Raw genomic sequence first — 18,396 nt, forward strand, 5'->3', positions numbered from 1 at the left:
AGTAACCAGAACTTCGCTCATCTCCAAGTGTATGAACATGATTTATTAATGTATTGTGTGCTTGAAGTGGGAGTCTAGATCTAACTATTCAAGTTGTGACCTGGGGTTGGGGAGTGGATTTTGCTTTTTTTTTTTTTTTTTTTAATCTCATTTTATTGGAGAAAGCTGCGTGGTAGACTTTCACTCTGATGTGTGTGTTACCTGTGACTTCTGTCTCAGATGAATTATGAACTCAGTGCATCTGGGTGGACTCTATGTAAATCCCGCTGTGCTGTTTTAGAGGTTGGTTACAGGAGATGGACCGAATGTTTGTTCCCTTGAGGGGAAATTACTGAGTAGCTGCATGGGGGAGGGAGTGGCTTTGGACTCAGCAGATCTTGGTTTGAATCAAGTCTGTCCTTACCATTTGTGTGCTGCCTTTCCTCACCTCTATATCCTCATCCGGAAAATACAGGTAGGAAGACTTAACCTCACAACGTTTTTATGAGAGTCAGATAAAACAAGAAAAGGGAGAATACCAAACACACTGCCTGACACCTATGAGGCACCTGCTAAATGCAGGCTTCCCTGTGTTTTTCTTTAAAGTTTGCACAAGAAGGTTAAGTGACTTGGTGGCTGAAGGGTGGCAATGCTGAAGGTGAAAAGCGCCCTTGGATTTTCTAAGCCATGTGCTTGGGTGCTTAATTTCAGTAGCTTTCTTTGCATGGCTTTTTTGTCTCCCTGCTGATGCCGTGGGGAGCCTACCCCCGCCACTGATGCCCTCATTAGCCAGGAGATGGAGGTGTCTATATTTTATACTCTTTGGGTTAACCATCAAGCCCTGAGCTGCATCTACCATTAGGTCATGACCTCTCTCCTCTTCAGACACCATGAAAGCTACTGTCAGGAGACGAGATGCTTTCCATGAGAAGAATTGAGAACTGAGTAGTGCGTGGCTCTGGCTTTGCCTGTGACTAACCGTGTAACCTTCGGCACATCTCCTCCCCTCTCCAGACCTTAGTTCTTTCATTTGTTTAAAACAAAAGAAAACAAAAAAGGATTGGGGAACAGGTCTTCTAAAACCTTTGTGAAAATTTAAAACTCATTATTAGTGGGTCTTCATCAGATGGCACTTACTTACTATTATAAGCAATGTTCTTATAGCCATTTCTGATTATTGTAAGGTTTCCTGTGATGCAAGCAGCCATGATGGAGTGAGCCTGAGCTGACATCTAATTAATGTATTTGAGCATGTTTCTTTCACCATATGGTGTTTATCTGTTCCAATTTTTGAATATCAGATTGATGGAGTTGGGCCACTCTACCAGGTTGCCATGGTAACTGTACAAAATGATGATGTTCTCCTAGATTTTACTTAATTCATTGAATGCATTATTACTGATAAGAGAAGTTCCACGGCTTCCCTTATCAACTATATGATTTGGGGGCTTAGATATGTTTAATTTTGTGGAAATTTTTCAGGATTTAAGAGAGTCCTCAGCAACCAGGTATTCCAATCTGAGCACATTACAGGTGAAGAAGTAGAAACCCAGAGAGGGGGTAGTGATTTGGGCAAGATTTTAGTCCAGGACATTACCAAGGTCGAACTCATTGCATATCTTTCCTCAACTGTATGTGGATATGTATTTTTCATGAAAGCATGCCTCCAGATGCCTTTTATCAAAGTGTCGCTCCCCCTCTTCGTGGAGGAACGACACAGGACCCTGCGCTGTTCTTTCGTCTGCTCGGCCCTCCCCGGGTTTGCTGCTGGTTCTTCCCGGGTTGGCTACTATCCCTTCCACCTCCGTGGAAGGGCAGTTCCCCCTGGCCGCATTCCCCACTTCCGCAGGGGAGTGGCACACCGCCGGCCGGCTCTCTGGGGGCTGCACGGGTTCCCTTAGATGTTCCCCATAGATGTTCCCGGTGCATGCCGTCTCTCTCCTCCTTTATAGTCCTCCTCCGCCAATCCCAACTCGGCTGAGTACGCTGCTCTCCAATCAGGAGCAAGTCCTACAGTTAATTGGTTGAACTGGAGGCAGCTGTGCGGAAGCTGTTTACTTCTCTCCCAGCGCCATATTGTGGGAGAGCAGATGCATAGAATAAGTCCTAATTCGAGTAACTTAGTCTAGTCCGGATTGCTCCCCACATCAAAGAACCACTTAACTCTCTTGGGTGAAAGAATTATTTGTCACGATGAGCTCTGGTTTGATTCTTGATCAGTGTCAGTGGCCTTGTCTTCTCTTCCTGGTCACATACATCTCAGATAATGAATAATGACCTTCTTCCCTGTGCAGCTGCAGGTGCTGTGTCTCCCTTTCTTGTTCGTATCATGGGATCATGCTTTGCCCCAGTAAAGACACCTTTATAGAAGAGAAGTCTGTCCTATTACCACAACAGAGCTATGCTTAGGGATTCAGCTATGGCCAAACACATTTCTGATTTACCTGTATTTCCCCCGAATCTAGGCAAACAAATTTTCAAGTACTTGTACTGGGTTTCCTCCAGATGTTGTCCCATAGTGTTATAATCATTGTAGAAGTCAGAAGAATGCTATAAATGATTAGAGGGGCCTGCAAACTGCTATTTTGCTGATTCCACTGACCATCAAAATCACATGGAATTGACAGGAGGCATGACGGATCCAGGTGAGACCACAGAAGGAATGTACTCAGTAACTTTCAGTACCCTGCACCCAGTAGAGATGAGCTGGATTGAATTAAATGGGGGTGAGGGGGGAGCCACAGTTGAGAATTTTTTTGTCATAAATGTAATGATGTCTACATATCTAAGTCAAAAAATTAATTGCTTTAATAAACTGATGGCCTTTGTGAGTTATTAAATGTTTTTAAATCATGATATCCAGGACAGTCAGTCCCTTAATTTCCAACGGTATTACTGAAGAGTTGTTTTGAGTCTGTTCTACAGGTAGTGGAAAGTATCTTTAAAGAAGGTGGGTTCTAGTGGGTGACTCATACTGAAAGATGTGGGGGTTTAGGAAAGTAATATCGGTAACTTTCAATTTTGATTCCATGTAATAAATGGAAAGGTATTCACTAGTTGTGCACTTTGAACAAGGAGCTGCTAGATGCAGGGACAGAGGTCTTATTTAGGGATCATGGTCAAACTTCTATTGGGTCTCTGCCCAGTGCTGCCACACTGTAGGCTCTTTATAAATACTTACTGTTGATTTTTTTTTTTAAATAGTGAGTTCCCCTAATGGATGTCCCTTTTAAATAATTATATCTGTGATAAAAAGTTGAGAAATGTTGACATGGATGAAACCTCCCATTGAAAAGAAGGTACAGCCAGGTCAAACCCTTCAGGGCATCTGAGTGAGGATAACACCAAACATGGCCTCTGCCATCTCCCTTTATTTTAAAGTCTTGGATGATGATTCTGATAGGTGCCAAGAAGGATATTTCTTACTAAATTCCTCTCTCCAATTTCCTATTGAACCTGGACTTAAAAGACCAATAGGCATTTAAGAGAAAAGCTTATGTTCACAGAGATTCTCAATCACTTAGATGGAGAGGTCTCAGTGATCCTTTTTGGAGTCCAGTGGTAGCTCTGGGCTGTAAAAAATTTACATGGACGAGGTTGATGTATGACTCTGGTGCATGCAGGGACCCAGACCCCAGGTTCAGAGTTCCTCTTGCAGAGGAAACTGGAAGCATCTTAAAGCTCAGTGTGGGAAACTCTCCCCAAGGACTTGTCCTCCCAGCTTCCACCCCCAGCACTTGGAGGAAAATGAATGTGGGTGGTGTGTCCACGCCAGCTGATGATAGAATTGGTTGCTATTTTTCTCTACCAGTTTACGCAAATCTGCTTTGCTTAGACCCCAGCTTCCGCGAGGAATAGAAGATAGACTATTCCAGGGGCGGGGTGGGGTGGGGGGGAGGCAACAGGCTTTTGAAAGCCATGTGCAGAGTGGAGAAGGCGCTGAGCAGCTGCCTACCAATCTCTCACGTCAGAGGATGTGAGTGGGAGGGCTCCAGGGAGACGGTTCCCCCGCGGCACTTTCCTGGTGTGAATTCGGATGGGTGGTTGAGAGATGTCTGAGCAAGGAGCTACAGGGTTTGCAATGCCCCAGGAAAGATCCTAAGCGGAAGAGCCACGTGTGCCCCCAGGCCCCAGACACAGTTCAGCACTAAACATCAGAAAGCAAACAAGCTGTGGCGGGGACATAAAAATCATTTCCAGTGAGATGAAACCCTGCAAACGCTGAGAAGGAATGTGTGTGCTTTGTAGAAAACTTGGAAAACATGAACAGAGTTCAACCAGGCAGCCTCAGAGGAGCTGCTACATGTGATGTGCTTCCTTTCTGCCTTTGTTCATACACCTTGAACAGTTTTTTCACTGTGAAATATTTCAGACATACCATGTGGTATAAAAATACTATAAAACTCAGGTAGCAACCAGTGCAGCCTGACTTAGCCGTCAGTTCAAAGGCCCTTGTGATCCCTTTGCTCTGCTGTGTTTGTTGTTTCTGGCTTTAGAAGGGTGACCTGTCGGAGCATGGAGGACAGACTAGGTGTGGGCAAGGAGGCCACAGATGCTGAACAGCCGCTAGGAAGCAGCAAGGATCCAGGGCTTAGGGACCTTTTTCTGCCAAGAGCCATTTGGACATTTCTGACATCATTCATGGACCTTACAAAATTATCCACTTAAAAAATCAGCTTGCCACAGATTGATTGCATTTTGAGGCCTTACTTGTGGTTACCTTGGCAGAGCCATAACCCAGTGATTTCACGGATCTTAGCCTGAGAGCCCACTGTATCCCACTACTGAAGTGCAAAAAAAAAAAAAAAAAAAAAAAAAAAGCCACTCCACTGCCCACAGAACACAGCTCAGCTCTTCCTCAACTGCTCTGCTAGGAAGAGAAGGAAAGGGCAAGATGCAGGCAGATTTTTCCAAGGCAGTCAATGGCGCAGCCAACTGCTCCCCTGGGGAAGCCCCTGCCCCCAACTCCATCACTATCCGTCAAGAAAGGAGCTGGGCCCTGGCAGGGGCTCTCCTAAAGTGAGGAGGCAAGCAAAGGTCCCACGTCCAGCCACAGATCTAACAGGGACAGGTGCCACAGTGGGGAGAGAGAGGGGTCAGAAAAACCCGCAAGTAACCCCCAGCCCCGTGAGTCTCCACGCAAGACACTCAGCTCTGTTTTCCACTTGTCACTGCCACAGGGGGTATCAATCTGGTCACAGATTTAAAAACTAGTCACACCCTTCCAGCCAGGAATTTAATACCTCAGCCTTTATCATGTTGATAAATGATATTGCACTTGACCCTATAAAAAACAGATTGAATAAATTTGGTGGACGCATTTGACAAAATTTTCTGTAATTATTAAAAATAATGTTCTCGAAGAACATTTCAGGATACGGTGACAGGATCTTAATACAGGTAAGTGTCGAGTACAGGAATAAATTAGTGTTATGATCTCATTCTTTTAAAAGCTGTGCTTATATAAACTTTAAAAGCTGGTTAAAAATATGTATGCTATTTAGGGATGCACATAGTAGCAAGTTTATACACAGGAAAAACACTGCCTTCCACCTCTTACGCATGCAAGCCAGCCATGCTAGTTTCTTTCAGTTTCTTAACCGACCCTGCTCCACCTTGCCACTGGTCCTTTGCACATGCCATTCCTGCATATCTGGAAAGAAAGGAACAGAAAGCTTTTGGCTCCATGACTTCCACTGCTGAGTGATATATGTGGCACTGAGCTTTGAGATTTATGACACCCCCAAATGTCTATTCCCTGTGTGTTCCCATTACTCGCCCTGTTCTATGGCTGTCCAAAGCACGGGAGTTGATATAGAAGGGGGAAAAAGGCTTTTCTTATATATATATATATATATATATATTTTTTTTTTTTTTGCCAGGCAGAGTGGACAGTGAGAGAGACAGACAGAGAGAAAGGTCTTCCTTTGCCGTTGGTTCACCCTCCAATGGCCGCCGCGGCCGGCGCGCTGCGGCCGGCGCACCGCGCTGATCCGATGGCAGGAGCCAGGAGCCAGGTGCTTCTCCTGGTCTCCCATGGGGTGCAGGGCCCAAGCACTTGGGCCATCCTCCACTGCACTCCTGGGCCATAGCAGAGAGCTGGCCTGGAAGAGGGGCAACCGGGACAGAATCTGACGCCCCGACCGGGACTAGAACCCGGAGTACCGGCGCCGCAAGGTGGAGGATTAGCCTAGTGAGCTGCGATGCCAGCTCGGCTTTTCTTATCTTGATGATGGTTCTTTGTGAGGGTTCATTAAACTAGGCAGCAGTAGGGCTGTTTTATCTCTGCTCAGCAGAGACCAAATAATTTAAAGAGATATCATTGCTGCAGTTTTGTTTCCCTTGGTTTGTTCTGGAACTTGCTAACTGGGGAGATTGGCTTTTCCCTTGGCAGCCTGAGACCTTGATGAATTACATGGCAGATTTTTTTTTGTTTTTTTTTTTGTTTGTTTTTTTTTTGTTTTTTTGTTTTTTTGTTTTTTTTTTTTTTTGACAGGCAGAGTGGACAGTGAGAGAGAGAGACAGAGAGAGAAAGGTCTTCCTTTGCTGTTGGTTCACCCTCCAATGGCCGCCGCTGCAGCCGGCGCACCGCGCTGATCCGTTGGCAGGAGCCAGGATCCAGGTGCTTTTCCTGGTCTCCCATGGGGTGCAGGGCCCAAGCACCTGGGCCATCCTCCACTGCACTCCCTGGCCATAGCAGAGAGCTGGCCTGGAAGAGGGGCAACCGGGACAGAATCCGGCGCCCCAACCGGGACTAGAAGCCGGTGTGCCGGCGCCGCAAGGTGGAGGATTAGCCTATTGAGCCACGGCGCCGGCCGCAGATTTTAATAATGTTCTTACCGTTGAGGAGACCAGGCCTGTCGTAGAGAGTAGGTCTGTATTAGCAGGTGCTTAATCTGTTGGCGTTTTGTTTTGTTTTGATTTCTGATCTGTTCTTGCTGCCTATGGTTGTTTGGGCTCAAGGTAACAGGGACCTGTGTTCGGCTCGAAGTTTGTTCCCACTGTGCCCTGTCTGATGCGAGCTTTACTCGCTGATGACATAAACGCTTTGCAGCCCACTCTTGGCCTCCTGGATCCAATAGTGGATTGTCTCATTTGCTGGGAGCTTTTCTCCTGGACCTCCTGCTTGGCTCTGATAGAGAGAGGCATTCCAAAGAGCTTCAGCACACACTCTCACAAGTTGATGACAGAACAAGGCAAGTCCATGTGTCTCTTTTACTGCTCCCCGCCCACGTTTAGTGAGGGTTCTTTTTGTTGTTTAAGAGAGATCTAATCTGTTGATTTCTTATCTGTTAAGTTTTAATTTTTGTTTGACAATTGTCAGGTTGTGTCAGTGTATCCATCCAGAGTTTATGAACTTTTGTATTTCACAGTATAAGATATATAATTAGGTCATTCATTTTATGAATACCTGATAGGAATGAAGTCTTCATTTATTGTCCCTTTCTACTTCTTTAACTCACTGCCTCACACACAGGCACATCTATGTGCATAAACTTCCATTTCTATTTGACTAATGTTTTATTTATTTGGAAGGCAGAGCTATGTGGGGAGAGAGCCTACATCTGCTGATTCACTCCATCAGTGGCCAGGGCTGTGCCAGACTGAGGCAGGAACCTGGAACTCCATCCACATTTCCCATGTCAGTGACAGGGGCCCAAGCACTTGGGCCATCCTCCACGGCTTTCTCAGGTGCATTAGCAGGGAGCTGGATCAGAAGTGGAGCAGCTGGGACTCGAACCTGCACTCCAATATAGGATGCCGACATTGAAAGCAGAGGCTTAACATTCTGTGCCACAATGCCAGCCTCTGTTTGACTGGTTTAATAGGAATGCACTTTTGCAGAGAATCCGTGCTGGATCATGGCTAGATTGTATTTCAACAGGATCGCTGAAGAATAAATTAGCAGGTATAACCAAACAGGTAGCCTTAATGGTTTTTAAAAATTCAAATAGAGCAAATTAGTTAAGACAATGGTTTCTGATCAGCTTCTTAGGCTTTGATTCATTGCACTGGAACTAGTCTTGAAAATAATTTATGGGGGCCAGTATTGTGGCACAGCAGGTTAAGCCACCACCAGGGACGCTAGCATCCTATATCAGAGCACCAATTCTAGTCATGGCTGTACTGCTTCCAATCCAGCTTCCTACTAATGTGCCTGGGAAAACAGAGGAAGATGGCCCAAGTGCTTGGGCCCTGCCACCCATGTGGGAGACCTGGAGGGAGTTCTGGGATCCTGGCTGTTGTGGTCATTTAAGGAGTAAGCCAGTGGATGGAAGATCTTTCTCTCTCTGTCTCTCCCTATAACTCTGCCTTTCAGAATAAATAAATCCTTTTTAAAAATGTATAGTGAGAAAAAAAAGCCTGGCAAAGTTTTAAGAGGACCTGTTCCTGAAGACGTGGCTCTCTCTCTCTCTGTCTCTAGCTCTCTTTCTCTCTCTCTTGATCTTTCTCTCTGAGGCTCTCCTTCTCCCTCTTTTTCTTCTTTGCACCTACCCTCTGGTCTGTCGGGTTTCCCCACCAATAAACCATTTCCTTTATAAAAAAAAATGTATAGTGAGGATTCTTGTACCCTCAAACAGCGATTTGTTTGAATTTGTCACCAGAATTACAAAGTTTGTCAGCTTAGAGACGGAACAGCACTGTGTATCTCAATTCCCTCACTTGTACAATTGAAATCATATCAGTGAATTTAATTCATGTAAAGGATTTAGTAACTTTACATGAAACCACCAATTATTGCTGCTATTGGTTTCATTACACAATTAATTTCATTGTTAAGTTTAATAGTCCTTATTGTTGGCACATATGTTCCACAAATAGAACTGATCAAGAAATAAAAAAAAAAAAAACATAACAAATGAAGACATATATGAGGATTTTTATTAATAGCATTATTTATTGTAGTCAAAAGCCAGAAACAGCATGGATATCCAAATTATATAGAGGTTTATAAATTTATTGCGGAATATCAGTGTACAGTATGCTTATGGAAAGAAAGAAATCTATGATGTCTTCCTAAGTATACATGTGTTGTCATTTTTAAAATTGTATTTGCAGTTTGCTTCCTCCCTCCCCCTTAACTATTCTTTTTTTTTTTTTTTTTTTTTTGACAGGCAGAGTGGACAGTGATAGAGAGAGACAGAGAGAAAGGTCTTCCTTTGCCGTTGGTTCACCCTCCAATGGCCGCCGCGGCCGGCGCGCTGCGGCCGGCGCACCGCACCGATCCGATGGCAGGAGCCAGGAGCCAGGTGCTTTTCCTGGTCTCCCATGGGGTGCAGGGCCCAAGCACCTGGGCCATCCTCCACTGCACTCCCTGGCCACAGCAGAGGGCTGGCCTGGAAGAGGGGCAACCGGGACAGAATCCGGCGCCCCGACCGGGACTAGAACCCGGTGTGCCGGCGCCGCTAGGCGGAGGATTAGCCTAGTGAGCCGCGGCGCCGGCCTCCCTTAACTATTCTTTACCTTTTAGAGTAGTTTTAGAGTCACAGTGCACTGAGCACAGAGTACAGAGTTCCCCTTTCCTGCCTCCGTATACACAGAGCCTTCCCTGTTATCAACATCCACCGTCAGTGGCATATTTGTTATCACTGATGAACCACAGCGTCCATGGTTTACATTGGGATTCTCTCTTGGTGTTTTCCAGTCATGGGTTTGGAAGAACTGTGTAAGGGCTTGCAGGCACACTGCAGTATCAGACAGGACACCTTTGCTGCCCGAAACATTTTCCTTGTACCTCCTCTTCACCCTTCACCCTCCTTCCCCAGGAACCCCTGGTGAGCGCTGATCTTTTTACTGTCTGCATACCAAATGTATGCAAGACCAAGTTTGTCTTTCTGGATGTGATGGCCTCCCCACGTGACTATGCCTCTTGCAGAGGCTCTCCTTCATCCCTCTCCAGAAGAGGAGAAGAGGAAACACAAGAAGCACCTGGTGCGGAGCCCCAGTTCCTACTCCATGGGTGTGGAGTACCCAGGTTGCTATGAAGTCACTCTGGTTTTTAGCCATGCGCACACGGTGGCTTTGTGTGTTGGCTGCTGCACTGTCTTCAGCCAGTGCCCAGGAGGAAAAGCAAGGGTTAGAGAAGGATGCTCCTTCAGAAGGAAGCAATGTGGAAAGCACCCTGAAGCAAGAGGAGTGGGAAACCTTCCCAGTAAATGCATGGTGGCTATAAATTTTTTTTTTTAAAAAAAGACTAAGTTTGTTACACTGACAAAGTTTATATCTCAACTGCCTTTCAAAGTGATCCATTTATCATTAATGCGATTTTGATGGAGGTCATTTCCAGTAAAGTGTCCCTAGAAAATAATACTCTTCATTATTTTTTCTGGACTATAGCCTGTCTCTGTCCACCTGAAAATTATGTAAATAATCTTAGTTAGGAAATTCTCCAGACTGCATTTCCAACTAATTGAGTTTCCCCAAACAACATTAAGTAATTGCGTCAAGCCTTGTCTTGGGTCTAGTTATACATTCCTGGCTTCAACAGCAGAGATGCGTTTTTTTTTTTTCCTTACTTTTCTCCTTTGTGTCAGAGACCTGTTCTCTGTGAAGAAATGGTTGTGTGTTGCCTCTTCCCTTTGATATTGCTGTGTGTATACTTGATTGACAGTTAAATTCTTGGATGGCTGTAAGAACTGTTACAGGAACAAGCGTCCAAGGCAGTTCTTGTGGTTGGTGAGTCTTTCTGTAGCTGCTGTGTAACTTACCTTGCTCCCTGCAGATCATTTCACGCAGAGAGCTGACACAGTGTGAGCAGGTGAGTGCTCTGTAAGCCAGGCCCGTGACCAGTACTGAAGACGAATCGCTTGAAGCTGAATCGTGGCCTTATCTCCAGTGGTGCAAGTGCCAGCTTTGGGTTAATTCCTTAGAAATCCTGCAGGGGAACTGAATGTGTTCTCTCCCAAGCAGACTGACTTTTTCCCCTATAGGGCTGTAAATGAGGTTGCTCTTTTACTCCCCACATACCTCAAAATATCAGTTTCTGAAACTGGAAGGTGCTATGGAATGGTAAAATGAGTAAATCTGAAGAGTTTTCTTCATTTTTATTGGCAACCAAAAGTGATGGTTTTGCCTGATGGACCTGGATAAATTCCTTTCAAGAAAATCTTTGTTACTATAGAAATAATCAATACATTTCTTCCATTTTATGCATTCATTTAGTGCATATATTAATTCAGTCTACTTCCAGAGAAGAAAGCTAAAGCGAAGCTAAACTCATTTGACTGCAGGCCAGTGAGGACTGTGCACTTGATCCTGTGATGAGTTCAGCAAGCCCAGTGAAGGCACGTTTTTCCTATAGCCATGACTGTGTTTCTCTTCTTTTGTCTCCCTTACAAAAGATTCTAGATTGTTGGGTGGTTTTCAAAGAAAGAAATTGTACTCTGGAGTCTGCTGCTAACATTTTTCCCCTTACCATACCCTAGAGATTTACGTACTTGCCTCTAGCTGGTCAGCCCAGAGGTTCCATTGGGGGAGTACTTCATTTATTTTATGCAAAAACGGACTTTGTGCCTTTATACTCCGCGGTAGCTTTGCACCTGTGCTCTCCTGTTGGTTGAGGCATTAGGCTCTGGAAGCACTGGGCTGAAGAGCAAGCGCTCTAAAATATTTAGGCCTGGAAGGGATCTTTTGTTTTGTTCATGTGGGGAGGGGTGTGGGGTGTTATCCCTTTTTAGAGGGAACAAGTTGTTATAAAATTAGATGAGCCTATAAAATTAATTAATTAATTTTAAAAAGGGGTCTGTACTATGGCATAGCGGGTAAAGCTGCCGCCTGCAGTGCCAGCATCTCATATGGGCATCAGTTTGAATCTCAGCTGCTCCACTTCCAATCCAGTTCTCTGCTATGGCCTGGGAAAGCAGCAGAGGATGGCCCAAGTCCTTGGGGCCCTGCACCCATGTAGGAGACCTGAAAGAAGCTCTTGGCTCCTGTCTTCAGATCAGCCCTGCTCCGGCTGTTGTAGCCATCTGGGGAGTGAACCAGCAGAGGGAACACCTCTCTCTCTTTCTCTCTGCCTCTGCCTCTCTGTCACTCTGCCTTTCAAATAAATAAGTAAATCTTCAAAATATATGATATGCTTCTGTAAATAATAATTAATAGGATTATTTCATAAAATGCCTTAGCTGTAGCTGTTGTTTTTATTTTTTAAAATAAGATTTATTTTACTTCTTTAAAAGCAGAATAACAGAAAGAGAAAGAGATCTTAGATCTGGTTAATTTCCCAAATGATCGCAATGGCCAGGGCTGGGCTGGGCTGAAGTTGGAAGCCCATATAATGCCAGTGTTAAAGGCTGCAACTTAACTCACCGTGCCACAATGCTGGCCCCTGTTGTTCTCATTCTGCAAAGTTTCATTCAGATCCCAAAAGTCATGACCAACGGCTGGCCAGTTGGTGATTCCGCTGTCAGTGAGCCAGCATTCCTCCAGCTGGACCACATGATCAGGTCCCCATCATCTCAATAGTGGCTGAATGGCTCCAGGGGTCTCCCACATGGACTCTGCTTCTTCCCTCCCACCACAGCTGCTATCGGGTTCCTTTAAAGCCTAAATCACTTGCTGTCTCTCCCGTGGTTCCCTTTTCACTTAATGGCATTGACATGTGACATGTGGCCCTCAAGGGCCAGCATGATCAGGTCATGTTGCTGCTTGGGGACCTCATCACCTACTCCTCCCCCACACCTTTCCCCCATGTTCCGATCGTGCTGGCCTCCCCTTGTTTTCCTGTACCTCACCCCAGGGCTCTGTGCTAGGCTTTCACCCATGTCATTTCCCTTCCTCATTTTCCTCCAGGTTTCTACTCAGGTCTTCTTAGGCCTTTTCTGCCTCCTACGTAAAAATAGTGTTTCCATTCCCCCTCCCACCCTAACCTAGCTCTACTTTCTCTCTTTATTTGACTTTACTTCTTCTTCATAGGCTTTATCATCACCTACCTCACTATGTATCTTTTGTTCATTAGTCCCTATCATTCCATACTAAAATATAATTTTTCTTTCTTTTATTGCCATTTTCTCAGCATCTGCATGCAGCACACGTTCCCTAGATGAATGGTGAATGGTCACTGCATTGTTCAAATGTTCCATGCTGCCTTAAGACAGTTGCTGTAAGCGTGAAATGGATCTGTCTTGTCAACATTTGAAGAATGTCTTTCTTCTTCTATACACACATTTGCATTCCCTCATTTTTGAAGAAAACCAATAAGACAAGAGGAAGACCAGGATTTACCTGAAGAGACTTTGTAGTAGACAAAGCAAGATAACTAAAAAATAATACCAGGCATTTTTGTTAACTTTTATTTAATGAATATAAATTTCCAAAGTACAGCTTACGGATTACAATGGCTTCCCCCCCTCCCATAACTTCCCTCCCACCTGCAACCCTCTCCTTTCCCACTCCCTCTCCCCTTCCATTCACATCAAGATTCATTTTCAATTCTCTTTATATACAGAAGATCAGTTTAGTATATATTAAGTAAAGATTTCAACAGTTTGCACCCCCATAGAAACACAAAGTGAAATATACTGTTTGAGTACTAGTTATAGCATTAAGTCTCAATGTACAGCACATTAAGGACAGAGATCCTACATGAGGAGTAAGTGCACAGTGACTCCTGTTGTTGACTTTACCAATTGACACTCCTGTTTATGGCATCAGTAATCTCCCTATGCTCCAGTCATGAGTTTCCAAGGCTATGGAAGCCCCTTGAGTTCTCCAACTCTTATCTTGTTTAGACAAGGTCATAGTCAAAGTGGAGGTTCTCTCCTCCCTTCAGAGAAAGGTACCTCCTTCTTTGATGACCTGTACTTTCCACTGGGCTCTCACTTGTGGAGATCTTTCATTTAGGTCATTTTTTTTCCCAAAGTGTCTTGGCTTTCCATGCCTGAAATACTCTCATGGGCTTTTCAGCCAGATCCAAATGCCTTAAGGGCTGATTCTGAGGCCAGAGTGCTGTTTAGGAATACCAGGCATTTATGAGCTTAAAAAAATCAGCCAAAAGATGACAGGATATAAGGCATGTGAAATATATACATGGTCTGATACACATGTGGAATTATTTTTTTAAGGATTTATTTATTTATTTGAAAATCAGAGTTACACAGAGAGAGGAGAGGCAGAGAGAGAGAGAGAGAGAGAGAGAGAGAGAGAGAGAGAGGGAGAGAGGTCCTCCATCCAATGGTTCACTCCCCAATTGGCCACAACGACCGAAGCTGTGCTGATCCGAAGCCAGGAGCCTCTTCCCATGTGGTTGCAGGGTCCCAAGGGCCTGGGCCGTCTTATACTGCTTTCCCAGGCAGGCAGAGAGCTGGATCGGAAGTGGAACAAGCCAGGTCTTGAACTGGTGCCAGTATGGAATGCCAGCACTGCAGGCCAGGGCATTAACCTACTGTGCCACAGCGCTGGCCCCCACATGTGGAATTATTAACACCAATACTTTGATGTCTAACTTGGTTGATGCTATGGGAATCTCTCAGGATGGTGAAGGGAATGGCAATGTTCTGTTAAAATCACTAGCATTCTTGTGCAGTCTCGGCTCCTTTCCATGTCGTTGGTGTTTGTTAAGTGCACAGCCCTGTGGCAAAAGGAGGAGAGAATTTTTTAAGGAGTTGTCAGCCCACATTCGGTGCTGGTTTATGCAAGTTCCTGGAAGGAGTGTATTCCAGGTGACATAAAAACGGTGGAGTTGCAGTCCATGGTTTGCATCGCACCCTGGCATGTGTTCTGGCCAACTCGTTGGTGTGCGAGTCTGCCTGGCTTCCTGGTCATTCTCCATACTGTGGAGAAAATGAAAGAGCCGGTTTAGAGAGACCCATTGTTATAGGAACTCCCAATGTGCCATCTTATCCTGGCTGGACCACGGTGGGATTCTGCCCGGACCACGGTGGGATTCTGCCCTGTCCTCCCTCCAGGGCCATGGAGGCATCTTAGCTGTTTCACTCTCCCCTGGGAGAGTGCTGGAGGACACCTGTTCTTCTGCCCCCCTCACCTGGCTTTCCTTATACCTTTGTATATAGTTTGCCCTACCTGCAATCCCAAGGCAAGTGAGGTTTTGGTTTAAATATTTGTTATTGACTATAAGCTTCAAAGACCTTGGAAAACCAAGTTGGGGTGCTGAAAAGACTCCAAAATGGACCCAATGGTCTGTTCAGCTTAATCGTGCTAATATCTTGCATGAAAAGTGAATTTTTTTTTTTTTTTTTGTCTCATAAGGTGGATAAGTCACTACAACTAGCAAAAGCAGTTGGGCCTTGCACAAGATGTCTGTCTTGGTTCAGGCTGTTATAGGAAAAGGCTGTAGACCAGGAGTGGCTTAGGAACAATAGACATGTGTTTTTCCTGGTTCTGAAGGCCGGAAGCCCAAGAGATCAGGGAGCCAGCATGATGGAGTTCTGGTGAGGGCTCTCCTCCCACTGCACACTGCACGCTTAGTGTCTCCTCCCACCAGGAAAGAGAGAGCGAGCTCTCTGGGGTCCTTTTATAAGGACACTGATCCTGGTCATGAAGGAGCTGCCTTCGTGGCCTCTCAGAGGCCCCACCTCCTTGTCCCATCCCATTGTGGGGAAGGATCTTGACATTTAAATTCTTCCGAGTTAACAGATTGCACCTCAGTCACCTGTCTAAATTCACAGGAATTGACTGACTTCTGTAGAGGAGAGAGAAATGAGAAAACATCTTATTAACATTGGGCATAGGCCGGTGCCGCGGCTCACTAGGCTAATCCTCCACCTGCAGCGCTGGTACCCCAGGTTCTAGTCCCAGTTGGGGTGCCAGATTCTGTCCCAGTTGCTCCTCTTCCAGTCCAGCTCTCTGCTGTGGCCCAGGAGTGCAGTGGAGGATGGCCCAAGTCCTTGGGCCCTGCACCTGCGTGGGAGACCAGGAGGAAGCACCTGGCTCCTAGCTTCGGATTGGTGCAGCGCGCTGGCTGTGATGGCCATTTGGGGGTGAACCAACGGAAGGAAGACCTTTCTCTCTGTCTCTCTTTCTCTCACTGTCTAACTCTGCCTGTCAAAAAAAAAAAAAAAAACAAAAAAACAAAAAAACAAAAAAAAAACACCCTACTGGGTATAATTGTTTTTCACAGATTTGAATATTATGTTTAATCGAAAAGACTGATTTTAAAAATTGCAAACTGTTTCCCTTCACATTTGCTATTTCTTGCTGTTTTGTTTCTACATAGAAAAGTAGCTTTGATAGTAAGTATGTTTATAAAGTGCATTTAAATTATTTTTTGAATTTTATTTTTTATCTCTTTGAAAGACAGACAAAGGGAGATATGGAAAGATAGGCAGATCTTCCATCCATTGGTTCACTCCCCACATGCTCACAACAGCTGGAGCTGAACTAGGTGGAAGCCAGGAGCCGGGACTTCTGTGTGGATCTCCCACTTGTATGATAGAGACCCAAGTATCTGGGCTATCACCCGCTGCCTCCCAGGTGGCACGTTAGCAGGAAACAGGAATGGGAAGTGGAGCTGTGACTTGAACCCAGACACTCCTTTATGGGATGTGGACATTTCAAGCAGAATCTTAATCGTTCCACCAGACGTTTGTCCCTAAAGCACATTTGCCGGCTGTTGATATTCTGCTGCCCGCTTCGCCGTAGCAGGCTCAGTCTCCTTCCTCGCCAGTCTGTGCACTGCCTTACCGGGTTCTCTGCCACGCTGCTGTTTCACATTTTGCTGTGTTCCCTGAAGCTGGTCTCTCTCTGTAGGACAACCAGAAATTGAGGCTTCAGTTCAATTTAAATTACTGTCAGATTGCGGAAATGGGCCTGCTGTGTGCTCAGCATCCCACGGGGAAGTGGAGGAGTGTCTGACATGAGAGATGAGCCGGCTGCAGGCAGCTCATGAGGAATGCGGCTGAAAGCAGGGGTGGCATTGAAGGGAGGATTGTTGCTGTGTCGGATAACAGCGGGCTCCCAGGAACCCACTGTCGGCAACAGATTGTCTCTGGGACTCGGAAGGCTTTGTTTAGGTTGGGGGCTTATGTTTGACTGAAGATCTGTTGTTAGCTTTGAAAAGGGTGACATTTTACTAAGCAGACTTTGAAATGTTTTTTAAATGAGGAGTCTTTAAAATGTTCATGAGAAATGTGTATTTTGAAAAAACTATGGTTTTCAATTTTTTTGCACCAAAATAGCTTTTAATTTCTGTTTTTCATGCACTTTTTGACTAAGTCATTGTCCTCCTTGACACCCTGCGGGAAGAGGGATGTGGAGCCCTATCTTGGCAAGGTCTTTCTCAAGTGCATTGGTGATTGACTACCTTCTTGGTGACAGATCCCTTGGAAGGCGTTTCTAGCCTGTAAGGTTCTTGAAGGCCTTAGTGTATCCTTTTATTTTTCTCATTTATTCTTTCATTCGTATTCATATTGATTATCCGCTACACTCACACTGTGCTGGTAATGAGAGAAGAAACACAATCAAAAATAAAAAATAAAAAAAAGAAACACAATCAGCAAGCCAGACAAGATTCTATGACTTATAGACCAATGGTGGAGGCAAATGTGAATCAGTGATAACAGTGACAAGAATGTAGCAGTGGAAAAAAAACTTTGAAGGCGAGAGAAACATGATGCCTTCTGGGCATTTAACCAAGGACTTTTTTTTTTCTTTAAGATTTTATTTATTTCTTTGAAAGGCAGAGTTACAGAGAGAGAGGTAGAGACACAGAGAGAGAGATATCTTTCATCTGCTGGTTCACTCCCCAAGTGGCTACTATGGCCAGAGCTGGATCAAGCCAAAACCAGGAGCCAGGAGCTTCATCTGGGTCTCCTACATGGACACAGGGGCCCCAGCACTTGCACCATCTTCCACTACTTTTCCCAAGTGCATTAGCAGGGAGCTGGATCAGAAGGGGAGCAGCTGAGATTCACAGTGGTGCCCGTATGGGATGAAAACATCCGTAGGCTGTGTCTTAACCTGCTACACCACAACACCAGCCCCAACCAAGGACCTTACTCTTGTCATGAAAGGGGAAGGAAGCCTTCTCTTTGGAAGTGAGATCTGAAAGAAGGAATGGTGTTAACCAGTTTAAAGAGGAGCATAAGAGGGTTATGACCATGAGAATAGCGTATGCAGGGGCCCTGTGGCAGGGTAGAGTATGCTGCTTTGGAGGCAGGGGTGACTGGTAGGTGGTGGACAGTGAGACTGGAGTGATTGGCAGGAAGCAGATTGTGCGCAGCCTGGAAGTCATTGGGTCATTTTCAGACTTAGGTCTTGATCCCAAGAACAGTGGGGTAGGGGATGGTGGGGGCAGCACTGTGACTTAGTAGGTTAAGCCTCTGCCTGCAGCGCTGGCATCCCATATGGGCGCTGGTTAGTGTCCCAGCTGCTCCTCTTCTGGTCCAGCTCCCTGCTAATGGCCTGGGAAAGCAACAGAAGATGGCCCAAGTGCTTGGGCCCCTGCACCCATGTGGGAGA

The 18,396-nt window shown here is 45.4% G+C and overlaps 2 protein-coding genes across 4 annotated transcripts in view; both read left to right on the forward strand.

The window, feature by feature from the left end:
• ARHGEF3 (Rho guanine nucleotide exchange factor 3) overlaps positions 1 to 18,396 on the forward strand; it is a 336,416-nt gene that overhangs the window by 167,238 nt on the left and 150,782 nt on the right. The gene's annotated exons all lie outside the window — the stretch shown is intronic.
• Positions 9,828 to 10,276, forward strand: LOC108177159 (small ribosomal subunit protein eS27-like). Its single transcript, XM_070050685.2, has one exon. The coding sequence runs from the start codon at positions 9,844 to 9,846 to the stop codon at positions 10,165 to 10,167; it is 324 nt and encodes a 107-aa protein (XP_069906786.2). The 5' UTR covers positions 9,828 to 9,843; the 3' UTR covers positions 10,168 to 10,276.

The sequence above is a fragment of the Oryctolagus cuniculus genome, chromosome 10 (genome assembly GCF_051225735.1).
Source record: "Oryctolagus cuniculus isolate XC-2025 breed Fujian yellow rabbit chromosome 10, ASM5122573v1, whole genome shotgun sequence".
Lineage (NCBI taxonomy): Eukaryota > Metazoa > Chordata > Mammalia > Lagomorpha > Leporidae > Oryctolagus > Oryctolagus cuniculus.